The 16,598-nt window shown below is 46.9% G+C and overlaps 1 protein-coding gene across 5 annotated transcripts in view; it reads left to right on the top strand.

Annotated features, from left to right (window-relative positions):
• The window catches only part of RPH3A (rabphilin 3A), a 134,697-nt gene that overhangs the window by 49,253 nt on the left and 68,846 nt on the right, over window positions 1–16,598 (top strand). For all 5 annotated transcript variants that reach the window (XM_044990286.1, XM_044990284.1, XM_044990287.1 and 2 more), the window contains exon 2: window positions 9,244–9,339. In XM_044990286.1, the coding sequence (XP_044846221.1) occupies window positions 9,263–9,339 (77 nt within the window). In that variant the 5' untranslated portion in view covers window positions 9,244–9,262. The remainder of the gene's footprint in view (window positions 1–9,243; window positions 9,340–16,598) is intronic.

The following is a 16,598-nucleotide window of genomic DNA, read 5'->3' as shown; positions in this document are numbered from 1 at the left end:
GGTGAGCTGCACACGGCTTCTACCCGCTTGGCTGGGGAAGGCTCTCCTGGGGCTGGCTCATGCCTCCGGTGAGGTAACCTGCAGGATGCAGGCACGCTAGGCCAGAATCCTCCTCTTCCATTCTCCACTGAGTTCACAGGATGAATCTGCTTGTTGTATTGGCTCTGCTCTTGTATCTGGCAGGCTGCAGAGGCATCTGTTTAAACCACGTACGAGTCACCACCAATTTCTCTTCCAGGCTGAGTGTGCCATGGAAGGGGACGAGGGGAAGCAGGGAAAGCAACCTGAAGGTTCGTTCAACGGTATTATTGTCAGGGTTAAAACAATACAGGCTGTAGGAGCCAATGGGGACACTTGGGGAGAAATCCTGGCCCCAGTGAAATCAGTGGGAGCTTTGCCACTGACTTCAGTGGGGCCAAGACTTCACTCCTGATCTCTGGAGGAAATGCCTCTGTCTTCTTCCTACCATGCAGAAGCTGTTAGGACTCTTGTAAACAGCAGGGGCTGGTAGAAGCCTCCTTTTCATGGTCGCATTTTAACTTTTTTTGGGGGGGAGGGGAGGTTTGTTCTGATCACCTCAGTTTCGCCAAATCTTGGGTTGTTTAGTGTGAGTCTTGGGATATTTGGTGCCTTTCTGATAGGCCCAGCTCCTGGAGTCCTGGGATGAGGCAGGAATCTCTGTTTTCATTTAAATAACAAAGTAAGGCTCTAGCCCATGTGGCTGCAGAGAAGAGCTTGAAAGTGTGCCTCCTAAAGGCTCAAAAGCCAAATACAGCCCCCAGTGTGTTGTTTTTAAAGGGTAGATCTCTTCTGTGCCAGGGTAGATCTCTTCTAAGCCAGTCGTGTGATTTTTTTTTTGGTGTGTGTGTGTGAGGGATCCTGCTTCATGAATTGTGAAGTCTTTGGTTGGTGATGGTATTCTGATGGCTTCTTGAGCCCAGAGTTTGTTCTCTGGTCTCCTGGGGTGGTGTAGCTACGTCTTAGGGTCTGATGGGTGGGCACGATATGAGCAGGAGAGTGCATGTTCTGAATGGATCTTTAAGAAGGAGTCAGCATTACAGATTACCAAGTGCAGGTAGTGTGACCAGACATCCCAATATGTAATTATTACACCCTTCCGCCCCACCCCAAAAAAAAAGTGTTGTGATTTTTCACACTTGCGATCTGGTCACCCTAAATGCAGGTTTCACTCAGCTCTGGCATAGGTTTGGGATTAACTCAGTGGCTTTTGCCCAGATCTATGCCAGGCCAGAATTGTTAGGTCGCTGTTGTTTTTACAGTACCCAAGAGTGTGCTACACCCTTCTCAGCAGAACTAGAATGGCACCGGCCCTGCTTACTGTCTAATTTTAGATAAATGAGGGGATGGAGGAAGGTGTGGGACTGCAGCAGTAGTAGGGCTTTTGCGAAGTCACAAAAACTTTTAATAACGATTGTTATTGACTCGCTTCTGAGCATCTTGGGATAAGCACTTCTTAAGGAGGGATTTGGACGAAGGGAAGGTAGCAGATTGGCTGGGCAGATTAGGATATTAGGAAAAACTTTTTCACTAGGAGGGTGGTGAAGCACTGGAATGGGTTACCTAGGGAGGTGGTGGAATCTCCACCCTTAGAGGATTTTAAGGTCAGGTTGACAAAGCCCTGGCTGGGATGATTTAGTTGGGGATTGGTCCTGCTTTGAGCAGGGGGTTGGACTAGATGCCTCCTGAGGTCCCTTCCAACCCTGATATTCTATGATTCTAAGCCTGGATGTCTCTCTGAAAGAGATGCTGTAGCTCACACAGAAGCAATGGTTCGGATGCAGAAATAACTGAGTGGAGTTCTCCGGGCTGCGTTATCCAGGAGGTCAGGCGAGATGATCATAATGGTCACTCCTGGCCTTGGAATCTGTGACCTGGGGACTTGAGTCCAAGTGGATTGGGTCTGATTCGTTCATGTCGTTAAAGGAAAATCCTTCCGAAAAGACCCGGGTGTGTTGGGGATCACGAATGACTCTGCTCTGGTTATAGACTAGAAATAAATTGCAAAAACTTGACTCGGAAACCTTTGCTCCGAGCCCTGGCCCTGGGAAACCCGCTGCGGTAACGCTGCTTAGCTTCCGTGGAGGCTGAAATCTGCCCTGTAAATGTTAAGAAGGTTCCATGCACAGCAGTGGCTGCTTTGGGTTGCTTGGCTATAGGCACAGACTGGGGTGAACTTCTGTGTACTTGGATACAATCTAAAAAAATTCCTTTCACATCGATTTGTTTGTCCTAAGTGTATATCTTTGGCTGGCATGGAATCTAATCAGTTCTCCTTGCAGATTTCAACGGAGGGGGCTTTTGGAATGAGGTGGCTTTTTATTAAATGTAATTGTTCTGGCCCTTTGGATTGCCCTGTGAACGCTAACATGGCTGCGGTACAAAGGTTGGTTCTCACTTGAGGGGGGCTTTGCTCTACATCCTGCCCGAAACTGTTGCTCTTCATTGGTAAGCAAATGCTGTGCTGCACCCCAGAGATAGTTGCAGTTCTGTGGTGGATGGGATGAACACCCCAGGTGGATGGCTTATATCAGCTGGTTTGTTCTCCTTTGAGTTGGACTGTGCTATCTAATGATCGTTGTTGTGAAATATGCTGGGTAATATTCCTATGTTCTCCATAACCCCTGTTATCTCTTTCACGGGCCTGACTTGAGCCCTAAATCAAAGCAAACCAAAGTTCAGCCTTGGCTTTCCAACCCCCAAGTGAGGTTTGGTTGGATCTGAGGTTTGGATTCTGCACATTATAAAAGTGCAGTGTTTGGAACCTGGGTTTCAGCTCAGACCCGTATCTAACTTCTACTCTGTCTGGCACATCCTGGTGGTTCAGGCCTGGGGCTTGCTGTGCTGGGGGAGGGGATGTGGTGGTGGTACTCACACGCTTATGGCACTCAGGAGACTGATGAGGAAGGCTAGAGCCGATTGATTAATGCACTGAGAACTGTAGTTAAATTAAGGATGTGGGCTTAATGGGCCAGACAAAGTGGATTGTTCTTCTTGGCTCTACAAAGTTAGAGGGAACGTTGTGTGTTTGGTGGCATAGAGGAATCAGGGCTGTCTGGCATGCTGCTAGCTAAAGGAGGCCACAAGGCAATGGATGTAGCTGGGGTTTGCTGAGCATGAGCGCGCGCAGGGTGATGCTGTGAGCACAAAGACAGGGAGGTGCTGGAGCAGATGTAGAAAAGTCGACAGTAGCCAAGCGATGCCCTCCGCCATATTTCTCCTCCGCACTCAGTACTTTGAGGAGCTTCCCACCACGAGACTCCAAGGCAATGTTTGGCTCTTGGAAATGATCATTCATGGTGGTGGTGAGTATTGTGGTGTTTGTAGTGCAGTAGAGAGGCCCCAGGGGAGACCGGGGGCCCTGTTGTGCTGGGGGTTGCATAGACACATGGCAAGAGAGAGTCTCTGCCCTGAAGAACTTACAGCCTAGATGGACAAAAGGTGGGAGGGGAAACTGAGCCGCCGAGAGGTGAAGGGACTTGCCTGACGTCTCCTGGCAGAGCTGGGAATAGAAGCCAGGTGGCCTGACTTTCCTAGTCAGTGTCTTACCCGCTAGGCTACACTACCTAACTGCTGTGCTGGGTCTAGTTTAGCTGGTAAACGTTTCGGGTGCTGGTTCAGCTCTGCACACAAGTGATGCCAGGTGAACAATCAAGAACTGTAGTGGCCCTTTTCTTGGTACAGACAGATGTACTGTCGAGAGCGATGCACAACGTTTGTTCTAGCGGCTCATTGCATGATTTACTCTTTTATGTGAGTTTTCACTGGGCCATAATAAATACCTATAGTCTGCTAGCTGAGGGGTGTGCTGCAGGATTGGTCCACTGCACCCCACCCCCCGGCTCATCCCTGCCCCCACCCCAGAGCCCTGAGCCCCCTCCCACACTCTGAACCCCTCATCCCTGCCTCCACCCCAGAGCCTTCACCCCCCACACCCGAACTCTCAGCCCCCACACCCTAAAACTCTGCCCCAGCTCTGAGCCCCCTCCCACACTCTGAACCCCTTGGCCCGACCCCCACCACACATCACCTCCATGTTGGTGCACTTAGCAAAATTCATTCCGCACATGGACGTAAAAAATGAGAGGGATCGTTGGTCCTTGGTGTTCGTTCACCTTGTAAGGCTAGATGTGGAGATGTTGTTGCGTGGGCATCAGACTGGAGATTGCATGTCCAGTCCCTGCTGAGCAGCAGCATTGGCAGTGGCTTCATGCTGTTCCTTTAAGTGCTGTCTAAGATCTCTGGTATGGCAACCTGGGTGAATTTATATGGACACGCCCAGCTTGTTTAGAACCTTAAATGATTTTTAACAGTTGAGCAATTCAGCCACAACCGGCTGGAGAGATGTAACATGCAGGAGGGGAATGTTGGGAGGGGTTAGGCTAATTTGTGCAGCTGTGATTCAAGCAGCAATTGCTAAATGGCTGCAGCCATGTCGGGATCTCTTCTGGAACCCGCAGCAAGCAAGCAAACACCATTTCCCACAGGGGCTCGTGAAACAGACGCAAAACAGCGTCTCGTGCTCATGGCACGTCTTTGGGGTTGGCAACCAGATCCCTTTGGAGCGCTGGTGGTTGACACGCTTCAGCCAGTCCCCCCACTGGTTGCTGGTTCTTTGGCCAGAAGGTTCATTGCCTGCTTGTACTGTCCCTAAAGGGAACATGGGGTCTCCTGGGATCTCCTGGTTCCAAAGAGCTTTTGATTCTAGTCTAGCTGTATGGTTGTTTCCCCACCATTTTAAACCTTGCTCCGCACCCTGGTGTAAGAGCAACGAGGGCATATCAGGGCCTTCCAGAGGCAGGAAGCGGATGGGACCTTGTGCCACTGGTGTAAGTGAGAATTGCCTCTGTGCAGCTGTTGTGCTAGAGCTGGGCAGAAGTTGTGACCAGAGCAGAGAATCAAGCTCTCGGAGACAAATTCTGCTCTCCGCGAGCCTCCTACAGCTTCCAACGTTTGGCGTTGCATAGGTGTAAAGGAGCAAAGCCTTTGGCCCAGGCAGCACAAATTCAGGGGCAGATTCTCAGCCCTCATGAAACTCCACCGAAGTCAATGGAGTCATGCCAGCAGAAGACTTAGCCCTCCACAGTCAACATAAAGAGTGTGAGGAAGGCGACCCCAAGGAGGCTACTGAAAGCATATTAAGTATGGCTGAAATTGACAATGGCTGAAATTGACAAATCCATGGCAGGGCATATTTCCTCTTGTTGAGAGGGAGGAACGGAGGGATGCCTTTAGAGCCATGGGAGGGGAATGCCTTTGTCCCTTTTCAAAGGTGCCTTTGCACCTGCTTCGCTGGAAGAAGGAACTGGCCGGTGCCTAGAACAATGGGTGATGCAGGGGTAAAATGGATGTGAAGCATTCTCTTGATGCACAAAGAATGAGACGGGTTCAGGCTCAGCAGGATGCAGTTTCCTAGGTGAGGAATGAGCTTTGAAGAGATTAATCTGGAGGCCAGGCTATGCACCAGCCCCCTCTCCCTCTTCTTACACTGACTTGGGCTCTGCAGGAGAGTCTCCTTTCTGCTGCAGTCAGGAAAAGGCAATTCAAATGCAAGAGCTGGAAGCTATGCAGGCATCAGCTACTGTATGATGAACACAGTCAAGGAAACTGTGATCCTAGCAGATCACCCTATGACAGCAGCACCAGCAGCTCTATCAGCCAGCCCTGAAGGGAAGAGAGGCAGGAAAGGAAAAAAAGGTCAGATGTGAAATGTCTGGAATCGTAAAACTTTTTGGGGATTCCTGCTCTCAGGGTTGAGATTTGGGGGCCTGTATTCCTCTTGACTGTAGAGAGTTTTTAATGAAAAAGAAGAATTCATATCTGTTCTGGAGTCTTGTGGTCTCACTAAAACGGCAGCAAAACGAACACTTTTGGAGACGTCTCACTGATTTTATTTCCCAAACTACTGACTTTAAGGCAAATCTAACTTCTCTCCTGGTAAGTAGGTAAAAGAGTCTAGTGCAGCTGTAACTCCAGTGACCCTTATTCTCAAACTGTGTTGCTGTTGTCTTTTGATGACCGTGTGTGGAAAAACACAGCACCAAACTTTCACCAGTGGTGTTGGTAGTAAATATTTATGTCATGGTAGCAGATGCAGATCCCAATTGGGATTGATGCCCTGTTGTGTTAGGTGCTATACGACACAGAACGAGACAATCCTTGTTTTCATATCTGTGTATCTATCTAATCCATTGTGCACCAATCACCCTGATATCGAGATGTCCTATATTCTCAATAGGGCAGATGGAGTGTCCTTTTAACTCTTTTTAGCTGATTGGTTGTGACAAAGGAATAGGATTAAGAATTGCAATTAATGTCCTTTCACTGGAGCTGCTGCTGCTGTGATCTTCTTTTAGAAAACTGTAATTGCTCGAGGAAAGGTGGGTTGGAGCCTTCACATTGCTGGTCTCTGGAAATCTGACAGCTCTCTGATTAACAGCTGAGAGCAAAGAGGCCCTAAATATCCTCTCTCTCCCATTCCCATGTGCCCATTGTTCTGTAGTTCCTTAATATTATCTCCCTAGTTGCTTGCATGTATCAAACCAAACAGAAGAAATCATCTGTATAGGGAGAACCTGCTGAGTTGAATTCTCACCCATGCCAGCAAACTAAGACTGGTGGTGTTCTGGCTACTATATTTTGTGTTGTATGTTTAAAAAAAAAATGCCCCTCGGTTGGCATTATCCCCTGAAGAGGCAGAATGAACTGACAAATTCTGGGATGATTTATTCAGTGGTGGTTGATCCCTGCAGCTTAGTAGCAGCTGAGATTTCTCCAGCCATGTTTACTTGTGTTATTTTAGGACAAAGTCGGGCTTTATGTGCACACACAAAACATATTTGGATGTTTGCAGGATTTCCTAAATGTGTTTGGTGTCGCACTGTCTACCTGCATACTTTGTACCTGCCCTTTACTTGCTTTATGGAGCATCAGTCAGTATTCAAACAGGGCAAGTGTAGATTCTAGCATTTTTATTTTCATCCTTCATGGGCCGGATCTTCTTGGGCAGCTGAAATAAGAAGAAAGATTTGGTTTTCCCATGGTCCATTCCAGAGGAGTGGAAATACCGTGAACAGACCAGCTTTTATGTTATGCTAGTTCTATAGTTTGCTCCAAAGGGGGAAAAAGGAGCCCTATGGAAATCATGAACACACATGCCAAGTTCTCTCTTGTATGCAGTGTTGTGGTAGCCGTGTCAGTCCTAGGATATTAGAGAGACCAAGTTTTTTATATTCTTGTGCACCAGAGTACACGTCACTACCATTTGGGTCACCTCTGTGCTTCCTGCCACTGCTTGCACTTTTTTGGTACATTTGCCGTATCCCATGCTTGGTCTCCCACCCCACTGGGCATGGTGCTGTTTGATATTTCAATACATCCAACTTGCAGGGCCAGTGAATACAGCTATGATTGGGGTTTCATGATGCAGTGAATCAGAGTGCTCCAAAGCTGCTCAGAACTCTGTACGCTAAAGTGCAGCCTCCACTTCAGATTTTCCTTTCCAAAATTTACAGCAGTTTCTCTTGCAGTGAATCACTCAGACATGTGACCACCTGGCACCGTGTTGTTCAATAGCTAGTTATTGTGAAAAGCGATGCAGTGGCCCAACATGAAGGCAGTTTTGGCTTTGATAACAGTGACTGCTACAGCCCTGCCTATTGATAAATCTGTTTGATCGAATCTTTCTGGTTTGGGTGTTTGCCCAGTGCTTATGCAGTAGGTAGGAAGTCGTCCCTTGGTACCTACCTTTGTTCCTTTTTCAAGAACCAGACCATTTTGGGATTCATGCTGATTTGGCTTAATAAAAACCTCACAGTGGACCAGATCTACAGTGCGTGAAAATTGGCGTAGATCCGCTGAACTCAACAGTCTGACTTGATTTACGTCAGCTCTGTATATGGCTTAGTAGCTGTACATAGTGGTATACCAGTAGCTCGTCAGGGTGTTCATTTAAAACCCCTAACGTGCCGTAGTTTAAAAAGAAAAGATGAATGGGAAGAGAAAATCTGATGGTCCCAGATCATTACCTGAGTACATGGTAGATTACATCACGTTATTCTCCTCATACTGTGACTTGCTTTGGCAGGACTGGCAAGCAGGTCTCTGCTCTAGGAAAGAGGAAACAAATGTTCAACTTGTGCAAACTCATAGTTGTAAAGGACGACTGTCTGGACATTTTTCATCTCACTTTTTTTTTTGACAAAAAATGCCATTTTCATCAAAACTGAAACTTTTAGAAAAATATATTTTTGACATTTTCTTTACCAGAACACGTCATTTCATTTTGTTTTTCTAATGTCAAAACAAGCCATCTCAACACTTTCAGAATAGTGGGTTTGGTTTTTCATTTTGAAATTGAAATAATTTTTTATATTAAAAAAATAGCAAGAAGTTTTGAACAGGTTGAAATTGGAATGAGACGTTTCGATTTTATCAAAATGTTTTGATAGTCTCAAAATTATTTATTTTTATTTTTGAATTTCATTTCACAGGAAATTTCAGTTTCTTTTGTTTCCTTTCCACTTCAGAATGGAGAAATTCAAAATTACGGAATTTCTCATGAAATGGAAAAATCCAGTTCTCGCCTGTGTCTAGTGCAAAGTAGAATCATTAATGGGAGCTGGACGTGCTGCTCCTCACACACAACTATGAACACTTCTGTTGCCCGGAAATACTACTCCAGTCTAGAGTGTGGTGCTGGACTGTGGATGAAACTGATATTCCATCTCTTCCCCCTTCCTTTAACTTAGAACAAACTTAGCCAAAAATATTTTAACCATTTCCCCATCTCATCTGTTTTTTTAAAATCAGAAACTCTTAAATTTTCCATCTCATGAGTGGCTGGACAGCCAAGGTGTAAGCTATCATCTGAAGCCTAAACTATGCAAAGTGAATTCTCATGATGTTACAGAGGCCATCCTGTATGAACAAGATTTCCAGCCATTTTTTCAGATTTATGGAAGAATTAGCATTGCTGGGTTCATTTCAGTATGGCTCTACATTACAGATTTATGTGCCAGAGTGAGATTTATTGTGGATTAGAGTGTCAGAAAATGCATCAGCAATATCTAAATGTTCAGTGGGAAAATACCCTTTTTATTTATTTATTTTTTTAAAAAAAGACTCCCCTGTATGCGTTTCCTGTAGCTTCTCTTAACTTGGCTGAGGAAGATGATCCAATATTTTATCTTACTGGTGACTTGCAAACTCTGTTTATTTTTCCAGATAGCCTGAAGAGTCAGCCATGACAGACACGATGTTTGGCAACAGTACTGATCGGTGGATGTGTCCAAATGACAGGCCGATGTCCCTCAGAGCCAAGTAAGGGAATTCTTGTTTGTCAATCTAGAATTGTTTGTGGCTAAAAAACATATTGCTACAAAAATGTATTTGACATTTACATACAAAATTGGATTAATCAATGTAGATTCTACTCTGTTACACCAATGTAAATCCCAAATAACTCCAGCTGTGTCAATCCAGATTCATGTATTGTGTCTATCACCTTGGTGTCAGTACTTTTTGAAATGGGTGATGTTATTCTGGGTTTACATTGCAGTTGAGATAGGAAGCTGATGCTGTGGCCTTGACCATGCTGAACTGTCTGTGAAAATCTCCTACTAGTTCTATCAATGGAGGAAGCACTAATGTAGACTGGATGCTGGTGCTTGTGCAAGCATGTCTCCTAATTTGTCTGCTCAGAACAGGAGTTCCTCATATGATGGTTAAAATGCCTGTGCCTGGTCTGCATTGGCACTTTTACCACTGTCAGCACTGACGGAGCTGTGTGGATCATAATAATGGTATTTTCAACAAATCCTCACACTTCAAGCATACCCTGTGTGTCTCTGGTGAACACGGGATTTAGATGCATCCAAACAGATCTTGTGCTAGTGAATCCAATTTTTGTTACCAGACCTTAATAAATAAAAAAATAACAATCAAGCCAGTCAATTTGCTCTGGAATTAAATCCAAATAATTTAAATGAATGGATGTGTGATGTATCCCTTATAAATATATCAGGGATTTGTTTTTATTTTCTAATGTTGAGACATCATAGACGTTCGCAGAGCTCGCTGTATTCTGTAGCGAGCTGATCAGAAATTAAATTGTTTGCTGATCAAATCTCAGAGCCGTGTAAGTGACATTGTTCTACATACCTGATCTCTCACTCCCTCAGAAAAGGGAGCCATCTCTATTTATAAAAGAAAAAGGTGAACTGGTGTTAATTATATCTTCCCCAAGCTAGGAGATCACATGAAACATTTCTTTCCAAGAAAGACTCAGACCTGTTAGCCAAGTTGGTTTGCAGCTTCTAACCTTCAGCATTTTTTTTTAAGTGTGGTGGGGGTGGGGGGCAGGAGGGGGAGAAAGAGTTTATGATGGAAACACTGATTTGTATTAACCTACTGCGTTGGGAAAGTGAGCCTTGAAGATCAGTGTGAATGACTTGAGTAATTTCTAGGACAGCATGTCATGCTAATTGTTTATGGAAGAATCTGTACTGCAGTCAAAATGATCGACTATTGCAAGGATGGAAAGATTTGCCGAGAGAAAACAGAAGTTAAAGGTTGATAGGACTTGATGACAGGAGATGGGACCATGGCTACACAGAAGCTGGATCTAAAGGTCCCCAGAGCTTGGGAGTATTTCGATTTTCAGAGCTTGTTCAGAACCATACAGAGCTAAGGCCTCTTGCATAGGTTAGTGTTGGTGTTTGGAGCTAGGTCTGCATTTTCCTAAATTCAGGCCTGTTGGGCCCAGGATTTTACTTGGGACCTCTCTCTTTAGCAGTTATGACCTGTCCCTGTTCCTTCCCTCTGTGTGTTTGCTGCCATTGCTAAGGGCCATGGCCATCGTATTCCAGTGCCTGAGATGCATTTGCCATTTCCTGTGCAGCGGCGTCTTTGGGGAAAGAAAGGAGACCGTGTAGCCTCTCCTATGTGTGTGTGTGTGTGTGTGCAGGCCCCAGATGACTCACGCCTGCTCTGATACTTGGGCTCCGCAGCCTGCTTCTCTGCATCGGGTTCTGGAGGAGTAATGGGAACAGTCTCGAGAGAGCGACAAACTGTCAGTTAGAATCACGGATGAAACAAGAAATGCCGTTACTGCTGCTGGAATGAGTTGTTGTCATTGTTTTTCTCACCTAATCTTTATTCCCTCTCTTTTTTTGTATGCCTTCCTGCAGTGAAAAGGAACAGTAAGTATCCCGCTTGCTTCTTCATCTGTTCTATTTTGCTTGCACCCAGAGGCATTTTTATGGGCTTCAAAGGAAAGGCAAGATGTCATTACAAATAACAGCTTTTGAAAAAGTCATTTATTTTAAGCAACTTCAGGGAATTTTTCAAAAAGCTCCACAGCATCCCCAAACGTCTCTGCTTTGTCCCCTCATGCAGTAGTGCAATGCAACTGTATTGGGCATATGTACAAGCTGTAACATGTACATCTTGCATGCCAAGGCACTTTACAGATCTAAGAGCTAGTAACTGCATTAAATAGCACAGGCAGAGAAAAATGAACATGCAGAGGCCAGGGAGAAAGAGAGAGGGCTTTGAAGAGAGGTGACAGGCCAGATCCCTGGCTGGTGTGTATCTCTGTGGCTCCCCAGAAGTAAACAGACCTGACTGCCATTGATTTCTATCGGCTGAAGACCTAGCCGGCAGAGTTGAGAGAGATACAGGGAAGCTGTTCCAGATGGTGGGAGCTACAGGGAGACTGGTTTTGCAGTCCCAATGGCAAACTTGCATGGCTGGCTGGAGGATGAGTGAAGAGAATTGCTTAAGCAAATTTTTAGTCTTTTTTTTTTATTTTATTTTTTATTTTCTATCTTCGTCTGTATGAAAAATGATCTTGGCTTCTTGGCATTTGCGGTGAGATGTGCTGAACCTTCTGAACTGGAGGGGATCCAGATTTATTCCCCTTCACACACAATCTTCTAGTGTTTCCTGAGAGAGCACTCTTCTGAGGGGAATCTCTGGCCAGCATTTCTGACCTAGCGGACTTGTGAAACTGAAAGAGCCCACCTCTCCTTTCACCTCTGTGTAAATCAGGAGCAGCTCCATTAAAGCCAGTGTAGATCCCCCTGCTCTACACTGGTAGAAGAGCTGGATCAGAACCATTCTCTCTTAAAACACCCGAATCACTGCAAAAGCGCAAACACACCTAACCCAAATGCATTGAATTAGCTAGGATTCCACTTGCACAAATGAGCCTCTGTGATGCCCTTAGGACAGGGAGAGACAGCAATGAAACGCCCTGTGAGTGGGTTATTATTTATTTAAAACAATTTGCCCTGCAGACTGTGGAGCTGAAGTTAATGCCAGGGGCCAGACTGAAGACGCTTGTGCCAATACATCGGTGCTCAGCCTTTGGGCAGTGCGGGGGCAGGCTGCCTCGGAGGCAGCGCTGTAAATGAATGACTGATGTGGCTCACGCAGTCAAGCCTGGTGCACAACAATTTAACAGTGAACCCCCTACTTAATCCTGTGGCGTTGGTTGGAGAAATATCAGCGGAGTCACTGTTGCATTTGCAGGGGAACTGCAGTAGGAGCAGCCTCCAAGACATTTTTGCCACTGTATTATCTCCCTGTTCTGACTGCTTTTCTCCTGTAAGTCAGTGGAAAGATTCTCGTTGAATACAATGGGCTTTGAATCAGTCCCTAACTAATTACAAGCCATAATCTTACTGCGGGGTAAGTTACCCTTTGTAATAACCTGCCACATTGATATCTGGGGTCAATACGCCTTAGAACTTCTAAAAACAAGGCCCCTTCTCCTCCACGTTAGTGCAAGGCTAAATTGCTGCTCAATCTGCCATTAATCAGATCTGGCTTTACTTTAACGCAGGACCCAGCCAAGGCAGTTGGACAACGAAATAGAATGCAATGAACAGCAGACATTTACTTGTTCTACCTGTGTAACGCACAGGATCCTACAGCCCATACATGAGAATAGGGAACATAGTGTCCAATTCACATGTTGCAAGCAGTAGTAAGAACAATTTGTGCTATATAGACACACAATATTTTGCTCCCTGGCATGCTGTCTTTGTTTGGAGCGCCAGCTGCTGCTATGTAGGGAGCATGAAATAATAGAAATGATTCCTGCTTGAAGCTGTTATATTGCAGTCATCTATTTATATGAATCGGTTCAATTCAGTAGGTGTGTATCTGAAACACAAATTGTAAATCACTGTTGCCTAATCTCCTTAGTGGCATGTTGACAAATCCTTGTTTAAGAGAGTTTCATATCCATGTCGAGAATGTTACGAAGAAATCAGACATTTGAAATCCAGCACTGTTCATCCGGAAAGAGAAACATATTTATCCCTTAAAAACGACTTGGATGCTTCAGACACTTGCCATCTACGTTACACATTTTCATAGTCGCTAAACCATTCAGATGCAACTGCTAATTTACCCACCTTGTGTCACACTTTGTGGGGAGTGGCTGAAGACCCATTAGGATGGAGCTAAAAACAAAATCAGCCCTTGGCTCTAGAAATGAAATATTGCCTGCCCTGTAGTTAAATTAAACGTTGCTCGTGACTTTCACACGGATGCAGTTATTGAATTAAAGCATACAATACACGAATAGCTGCTTTGGGATTGCTGGGTGCTGGCATGCACTGGAAGGTTTTACTCGTAGAGAATCTAGAGACAATCTCATTTAAGATTGTAAATGAATGCTTGTTTTTGTTTAGTCCTTTGCAGCCTACAAGTTGTGAGAACCTTGTTTCAGATACTGGTCTCAAAAACCTTGGGTCTCCTTACTTCTCCTTTCACTTACACTGGTGGTAAACCAGGAGCAACTCTGTGAAGGTGAACGGAGCAACTCCAGTGTGAGAGGAGAATGAGGACTCCTCTCTGTTACCTTTCCTCACCTGGCTCCGTCCTCTCTCAAATGCATGGCAGGAGGAACTAGACCTACATCTCCACCAACAAAGCTCTTCCTGAGAGGCTGTAGAATTACAGGGCTCACCTCCCTCTACGCCCCCAGGAGCAACCACTGAAGTCTGACAGGCAGTGTCCCTTAGATGTCCTTAATCTAAGGGTACGTCCATACTACCCGCCCAGGTCGGCGGGTAAAGATCGACTTCTCGGAGTTCGATATATCGCGTCTCATCTAGACGTGATATATCGAACTCCGAACGCGCTCCCGTCGGCTCCGGAACTCCACCACCGCGAACGGCGGTGGCGGAGTCGACGGGGGAGCCGCGGACTTCGATCCCGCGCCGTGAGGATGGGTAAGTACTTCGAACTAAGGTACTTCGAGTTCAGCTACGCTATTCGCGTAGCTGAACTTGCGTACCTTAGTTCGAACCCCCCCCCCCCCCCCAGTGTAGACCAGGCCTAAGGGAAGCAAGCTCTCATGCAAGCTTTCCCTTGTAAACCCCCAAGAGAGCCTTTCTTCTCAAGGCTGGGATGAAATACACCTGGCCCAGCTTTGTGTCTTCTGCGTTATGGAACTCTACTAACATCTGCAGTTCTTAGTAGAGAACCTGCCTAAAGGAGCTGTGAGGGTCGAGATTGTGCGGCATGTAAGTCATGGCAGTATTTAGCCCCACTTGTCTAGCAGAGATGGGTCAACAGCCAGCCAAACAAAATTATTGTAAGGACCCAGGGACTAGAGCCCATGTCAGCATAGTCTAGGGGAGTTGATATTCTCACAGCACCACCAGGAGGTCATGCAGAGACTCAGCCAGGGAGCACTGTGAAGAGTAGGTGCCACAAGAAGTGCCGCCTATGGGACCCAGAGTGACAGTACCCTGTGACCTTCTGATTGGCCAAGTGCCCCTACTTAAGCCCAGTGGTTGGCCTGGGAAGTTTTCTGGGGAACTACACAGATTAAATGCCTGACTTCACCTCATCTCTTGATCTCCTGGGTCTTGTTTATGGGACCTGGCCTTGTGATGCCTTCAGCTCCAGCCTAGTGATTCCTGTCCCAGGTGGCCAGACCTCAGTCCAGCTGTGACTGCTAGGCCAGACCGCCTAAACCACAATCCCTTACAATTGTAGGGGAAGTTACCTGGAGATACTCTAAACTACTTGGTTAAGACAGGGGCTTGCCTATGGAAGGACTTCTTAATGGACGATTTCCAGTGTTCCAGATTGTAAAGTTTCAGATTAAGCCATTGTTTTCTGTTAGCGTGCTGGAGGAGCCTTTGACTTGGAGACTTAGCCTACGTGCAGCCTTTGACTACTTGAAATGGTTCTAATTTCCTAACCTTGACATGGCAAATTCTCATAGGCAGCTACTACGTTGTTCATGGGTAGGATTCTGGATGCTCAGAAACTCAGGTTTTTTTGTTTTTGTTTTTTTTGCATGGGCAGGTCAGGAAGTTGGCCATCCAACTCCCACATTTGGGTGCCAGAATTACTTTTTTGGTGTAAAAATGAGTCCTTGGTACCCCACGGCAAGGCACAGGCTTGAGCCCAAACCCAGGATCTGAATCCCTGTAATTTTGTAGTTTGACTCAAATTCTTCCCAAAGTTGGGGTGGGGAGGGTGTCAATATTTGAGTGTGCAAAATGTTGTGCCCCTCCCCTTCTCCAGGGGCCGCTCCCGCTCACTCCACTCCACCCCTCCCCATCGCTCACTCCCCCGCAGCCGCACTCATTTTCACTGGGCTGGAGCAGGGGGATGGGGTTGGGGTGGGGGGTAAAGGTTCCAGCTGGGGATGTGGGCTCTAGGGTGGGGCTGCGGATGAGGGATTTGGGGTGCGGGAAGGGGTTTGGGGCAGGGGTTTGGAGTGCGGGGGTGTGTGCTGGGAATGAGGGGTTTGGGGTGCAGGATGGGGCTTCAGGCTGAGGGGTGCAGCTGAGGGGTTTGAAGTATGGGAGGGAGCTCTGGGTTGGGGTGCAGGAGGGGGTGTGGGCTCTGGGGTGGGGCCAGAGATGAGGGGTTAGGGGTGCAAGAGGGAGCTCTGGACTGGGGCAGGGGGAGGGGGTGCAGGCTCTGGGAGAGGGTTGGGGTGCAGGCTCTGGGTGGCGCAAACTTCAGGTGTCTCCCGGAAGCAGCAGTATGTCCCTCCGGGCGGCTCCTAGGCAGAGGGGCCAGGCGGCTCTGCTTGGTGCGTGGTACGTGCTGCCCTTGCCCGCAGATGCCGAACTTGCAGCTCCCATTGGCCACGGCTTCCGGCCAATGGGAGCTGCAGAGCAGGAGATCAGGGAGGGGGCAACACGTGGAGTCTCCTGGCCCCTCTGCCATAGGGCCGCCCAAAGGGACATATCGCCTCTTCTGGGAGCCGCATGGAGCCTGCCTTAGCCCCCTGCGCCACTGACTGGACTTTTAACGGCCCGGTCAGCAGTGCTGACTGGAGCAGCCAGAGTCCCTTTTCGACCAGGCATTCCGGTCAAAAACCGGACGCCTGGCAACCCTAGCTGTAGGCAAGAAGGAAGAGTTACTGTACTATGTTTTTTCCTGGCAAGCTGTTGGTGTTCTCAAGGGCAGTCAGTTCGTATTTATTTTCCTCTGCCAATGGCACTTGTAAATTCCATAGCTTTATCCTGTCGGTCCCGTTGTCAGGAGGTTAGCTTGCCTTGATTTGCCAGGTGCTTCAGCAGCACCTGTGCAGAGTT

The sequence above is a fragment of the Mauremys mutica genome, chromosome 16, assembly GCF_020497125.1.
Source record: "Mauremys mutica isolate MM-2020 ecotype Southern chromosome 16, ASM2049712v1, whole genome shotgun sequence".
NCBI lineage: Eukaryota > Metazoa > Chordata > Testudines > Geoemydidae > Mauremys > Mauremys mutica.
The sequence above is the reverse complement of the archived record's forward strand: the minus strand, read 5'-3'. Positions and strand labels throughout refer to the sequence as shown.